At 35.5% G+C, this 6,135-nt stretch overlaps 1 protein-coding gene and 1 long non-coding RNA gene across 9 annotated transcripts in view; one reads left to right on the top strand and one right to left on the bottom strand.

The window, feature by feature from the left end:
* LOC106871768 (uncharacterized) overlaps positions 1-6,135 on the bottom strand; it is a 1,221,261-nt gene that overhangs the window by 511,277 nt on the left and 703,849 nt on the right. For all 8 annotated transcript variants that reach the window (XR_016244689.1, XR_016244690.1, XM_089364843.1 and 5 more), the window contains exon 48: positions 3,454-3,644. Coding sequence is in view for 6 of the 8 variants with exons in the window: in XM_089364843.1 (XP_089220969.1) it covers positions 3,454-3,644 (191 nt within the window). In the remaining 2 variants the exon portion in view is untranslated. The remainder of the gene's footprint in view (positions 1-3,453; positions 3,645-6,135) is intronic.
* The window catches only part of LOC128249695 (uncharacterized), a 77,766-nt gene that overhangs the window by 47,571 nt on the left and 24,060 nt on the right, over positions 1-6,135 (top strand). The gene's annotated exons all lie outside the window — the stretch shown is intronic.

The raw sequence follows: 6,135 nt of genomic DNA, 5'->3' as shown, positions 1-6,135 counted from the left end.
AACAAAATTTAATGTAAGAATTACTACTTTTGTTTATATTACCATCACATATGTATCAATTATTTTCGCATCCTAAGCGATGCATCTATCTATATTTGCATTCTGAAGAGATTTACTTATACCAGTAAACTGAAATGATTGTAAATGCTACCTTCATCTCTGCTTCCTCCTTCTTTGTTATCTAATTAAATTAAAGGTATACCAGCGAAAACCACATGTTTCCCTTTGTTATTATATCCATTTTCTTCTATATAACCTAAACTGCGGTTTACCAACCGAACCACCTGTTACCGTACAACCTTACAAAGAAAGACTCTACCTACCCAGGTAATAACCAGGAGCGACTTTGGATTTAATTATCCCTTGGGGGGATTAAACCCCTCTAACTGATACCTACACTATGTATATATATATATATATATATATATATATATATATAATTTAGAGAAAAGAACCACAATTCCTGAACTCATCCATGAAAATCCAGTCACATATAGAAAAATTTTAAATGATAAATACACTAAAAAAACTTAATTTAATTTTAATTTTGATAAATTAATTTAATTGTGAAACTTAATTTAATTTTAATTTTGGTAAATTAAATTAAATTGAGTTTTAACCTGTAAATTTGGATTTTTATCCCTAATATTATTATCATAATTATTATAAACACACACACACACACACATATATATATATATATATATATATAGAAATATGTAACGTTGAAATCACTTGAAAATACTTATAGACATAATAGCATAGTGACTGAAAGAACATGCAGCTGATGATTTTCACAATTCACAAACAAGGACTACAGCCTGCAGGATGAGTAAAAAAAAGGAAGCCTAAGAGAGTTGAATGCTAATGCACTGGAAGTCACTGTTGCAGCAAACCCAACTATTACAGTTCAGGAACTAGACATAAGCTACAACATAAGCCATAGCACCATTCATCGTGAATTGAAAAGTCTTGATAAATGTCAAAAGTTGCAAAATGGGTCTTGCGTGAGCTCTCTGCAGACAATTGCAAACAACATGTTGATTGTTGTGCATCATTTTGATCTCATGTGTGGAAAATGCCTTTATTGAATAGAGACATTACTGGAGATGAGAAATAGATAATTTGCCATAATGTTAAGTGAAAACATCGGTGGGTCATTCATGGTGAAGATTCAACTCAGCAGCCCAGAAGTGGCTGGCATCCAAGGAAGGTTCTTCTGAAATTATGGTAGGATATGCATGGAATAATTCATTCCAAGTTGCTACAGGATAACCGAACAATAACGATCAATCTATACTGCCAAAAGCTAACATGTCTGAAAGCAGCAATGCATAAAAAACGCCCATCATTAATGATCAAAAATGAAGTCATCCTTCATCATTATAATCCTAACACTGCAAAAATGGCCAAAGAAGTTTGAAAGAAATAGACCTGGGAAATTATGCATCACTCACTTAATTCTTCTGATCTCATACCGACAGATTATCATCTCTTTAAGAGTTTACAAAACCATTTGAGTGGATTAAAACTTAATTGAAAAGCAGAAGCCGTAATTTCCTTTTTCCTTTCTAAAACTAAGGATTTTCTGAACCCGGCATAAAAAAACAAATGGAAAGTGGTCACAGAGGAGAATAGTAACTATATTATTGATTAAAGAAACACGATAGTTTTTTTATTCTTTTACTGAACCTTAAAAATCAGACAGAACTTTGTTACAACCTGATATTGTCTACTTATGTATAATATTGAATATAAATATACAGTTTATAGTCATGATGCTGCTGTTTTTAGCTAAGAGAAAATCACCTTAGATATGCTTTATTTAAAACACATATAGGAAAGAGACCAAAATTCCTCCTGGCAGTAACTCAAAATTATTGTCAATTATGTTTACTTGTGCTGCATACGGAGACAAAAATCTGTCCCCTCCAACTTATGGGAACCAGTAAAAAACACATTCGCTGATATTTCAAATAACTACTGGGCTAAATAAATATTCACTGAATGCAATTGAAACAGAATGAAATTAAAATAACCATTTATGCAGTATAATAAATGTATGTACATAATTCACAGGCAGGAGTTAAGCCTTGTCATGACTGAGTGTAATAATAAATGTGTGAAATTAATGGTTATCAAAGAAAAAGTCTAAGTAATTAACAATCAATAAGAATATGTAAATTATATTTTATTATTTGTTCAGGAGAAGAGCAAAAACAAAGCAATGTGTAAATCACTTATAGATAGTACCACCCAGATTGGGATGGAAGATGATGTTGTGTTCAGATTCCCAAACATTAATAATGATTGCTTTGTGGGATATTTGAAAGTAAAATAACAAATAACAGCAATTATAAGACTGCAGGTTAATCTTCAATATTAAATAAGGAAGGGTAACTGATGCTGGTTTAACCCCAAATATTTCGGTTGGGTTATTATTAATGCTGGTGAGTATTCTTTCTTATTTCAAGTAAAAAGTAATAATCATGTTCTTGGAGAAATCAATTCATAATATTCATTGCCAAATATCAAAAATATTTCATAACAATCTATATGTATCACACTGACTGAACAATGACAATAAAACTTGTTTATAATATAGATAACATAAGATAGGATTACAGTTTTAATGTTCGGATATAAGTAAAGGCAATTGATAAAAGTCATCACTATACTAAAGGGAAAATAATTTTATTTTAATACATTGCCCCTAATAAACACTCGTTGCTGTGGTTAATGTCAGTACTGCATGACTGGCTTCCATGCCAGTGGTATGTGAAAAGCACCATTCGAAAATGGTCGATGCCAGTGCCACCTGACTGGCCCCTGTGCCAGTGGCATGTAAAAAACACCCACTACACTCTTGGAGCGGTTGGTGTTAAGAAGGGCATCCAGATGTAGAAACCTTGCAAGATCAGATTGGAGCCTGGTGTAGCATCCTAGCTTGTTAGTCCTCAAACTGTCCAACCCATGCCAGCTTGGAAAGTGGACATTAAACAGTGATGATGGGGATTAGGCAAAATATTTTTATTGAATGATATTACACAGTATGAGAACCAATTTGAGGTAGAAAAGTACAATATTTTTATGAAATCAGTAAGTTTGATGCTAAAGAGCAGTAATGCTTACCATTCCATAAGCTTTTGTTGTCTGTGCTCTAGACCCCTTCTTATCTTTAGTTTATACATCATATTAAATGATAATTTCTTCTTGACAAGAACAATTTTCAAGTAACTATTTCTATGGATAAGATCAAAATTGGTACCTCAAATCTGGGAAATACTCATCGGTTCAGCAATTACACAAGCATACAGTGTTTAGTATCTATTTACAGTAATGTAGACAAGGGAAATTATTAAGTTAAATGCCTTTACCACAGACAAAGTACAATGTTAATGACAACATATAAAACACTGACATTCCAGAAACTTTCAAAGTATTTTTTATTACCTTTGAACACAGCCTTCTTGATTGCCACATCAAAGTGTTCAGTTGACTGTATATCGTAGACAGTTAACAAGTTTAGTTGTTTCAGGGATTTAATCACATCATTAAACAGCTCATTTATCTCGTCTATTTTCAAATTTTTTTTGAATTTATGAACAATTTCATTTCTCATGTCATCTCTCAGTTTCTCTATTCTAGAAAGACAAATTATTTCAACTTTTTATAGTGATGGAAGAAAGTTGCATATAATGAATAATGTAAGGTCTACACTGATGTCACAAACAAGATATGTTAACTAGACTTCTTACCTTGGTGCCCTAATGAGAAATAATGTTATCCAGGCTACACTAATAGTAAAACAGATAACAAATGATGTTTCCTGAGGGACCTCACTCTTGATAGAACAGAGCTTAATCAAAGGAGTAAGGGTACCATCCATAATCTTTACAGGACGTCTGAGATTGGTGAGGAAAAGACATGAATAAACCACAATTCAGAGATTGTTGCTAATCAATTCTTAGATCTTGTAAATAGTTAACCTAGAAGTCATAGTGTGGGTAGGCCTGACAAGAAATAGGGAGTTCAGGGGTGAGAGTGATTGGCTGGAGTAAGATACAGACAAATGGATGTTGTTCTAATGAAGGAGTCTAGCAGAGGAGAGGAGAGCATGGCTTAATCAAGATAATGAGAAAAAGGAAGTGGTTCTATGTATGGAGTCTAGCAGAGCAGAGAGAGAAAATATATAGAGAGGAAAAATATAGAGGAAGAATATAGAGAGGAAAAACAAGTGGTTCTAAGACAAAAGTCTTACAAAGAAGAAAGAAAACATAGCTGGAGGATGATAATGGGAAAAAGAAATGGATCTAAGGATGGCGCGTTTAAGGTAGGGGTGAGATAGCATGGCTGAAGGAATATAGACAGAAGTGAAAGTGAAAGTGGTTATGAAGTTGAAGTCTAGCAGAAGGGAGCGAAAGCATGGCTGGAGAAATATAATGAGAAAAAGAAGTTATGAGAATGGAGTCTAGCAGAGAGGTGAGAGAGGATGACTGGAGGATAGTAATGAGAAAAAGAAGTCGTTCTGAGGATGGGGTGTAGCAGAGAAGCAAGAGAATGTTGCTGGAGGAAGATAGAGACCAATGGGAGTGGTTCTGAGGATGGAGTTGAGAAGTGAGATGATACAGCATGGATGGAGGGGAATAATGAAGAAAGAATGTGATTCTAAGATGGAGTCTAGCAGAAGGGAGAAGGAGTGTCACTGGAGGAAAATGGAGAAGAATAAAAGTGGTTCTAAGGAAAGTGTCCAATTGAGGTGGGGTGGATATAGCATGGATGGAGGAAGAGAAAGAAGAATAGAAGAGGTTCTAAAGATGGAGTTTAGAAGAAGGGAGGGAAAGAGAGAGAGAGAGGGAGGGAGAGAGAGAGAGAGCGCAGGCTAGAGGAACAGAATGTGTAACGAATGTGGTTTTAAGCAATGGAGTCTATCAGAAGAAAGATGATCATAGCTGGAGGAAGATAATGAGGAATGGAAGTACTTCTTGGAGGTGGAGAAGAGTGAAAGTAATGAAAGTTAAAGGAAGGAAGAAAGAAATGCAATGCTTCTCAGGAAGAATCCAGCAGTGGGGAAAGGGAGCATGGTGAATGGACGATTATGAGGAAAGTCAGTGATTCTAAGGAGCCGAGCAGTCAGAAGTGAACAATGCTGGAGGGAAAAAAGGAGCAGAAGATGTGGTTCTAGGGATGGGGTATAGCAGAACGAAGAAAGAGAACACAACTGGAGGATGATAAAAGGAAAATGGAAGTGCTACTAAATTAGGAGTCTAGCAGAGGGGAGAGGGTGCCTGTCTTTGAGAAATATGAAGGAAAGAAGTGGTTCTTAGGATGAAGTGTAGCAGAGGGGAGAAAGAGATTTTCTAGTGGGATATGTTCTTGATAAGAAGTGGTTGTTGAAATATAGAGATAAATGGCATTGGTTTTAAGGATATAGACAAACAGACAGGATAGGATACATGTCTGGAGGAAGATAATGAAGAAATGAAGTGGTTCTAAGATGAGAGGAGTGAGAATTTGCCTGGAGGAATATAGAGATGTATGAAAGAGATTCTTAGAATAGAGTCTACAGAAGGGAAAATGTGCATTACTGGAGGAAGATAGGGAGGATAGTAAGTACTTCTATGGATGGATTCGTGCAGAGGGAGCAAACAGGAAAAATACCTTGTGGAAAGGAATTGGTTCTAATTATGGTGTGTAACTGAGGGGAGATGTGCATGGCTGGAAGAAGACAATGAATAATGCAAGTGCTTCTTGGAGTGGGGAAAAAAGGTGAAAGCAATAAAAGTTGGAGGAGAGAGAGAGAGGGGGGAGAGAGAGAGAGATCATGGCTGGAGGAATATGTTGAGGTAAAGAAGTGTTTCTAACAGATGGCATTTAGAAAGGGACAGGGAACATGGCTGGAGGAAGTAATAAGAAAAGGATGTTCTGGAAGGTGGCAGAATGGAAAAAATAATGAACGTTGGCGGAAGATATTGAGAGAAAGAAGTGTTTCTAAGGATGGAGTCTTGAAGAGGGGTGAGAGAGAGCATGAGTGAAGAAATATAGAGGGAAATTTAATTAGTTCCAATGATGAAGTCCAGCAGAAAGGAGACAACATATTGGCAGGAATATTTTGAACAAAGGAAGTGTTTCTGT

Source organism: Octopus bimaculoides, chromosome 16, assembly GCF_046866305.1.
Source record: "Octopus bimaculoides isolate indiv1 chromosome 16, ASM4686630v1, whole genome shotgun sequence".
Taxonomy (NCBI): Eukaryota; Metazoa; Mollusca; class Cephalopoda; order Octopoda; family Octopodidae; genus Octopus; species Octopus bimaculoides.
The sequence above is the reverse complement of the archived record's forward strand: the minus strand, read 5'-3'. Positions and strand labels throughout refer to the sequence as shown.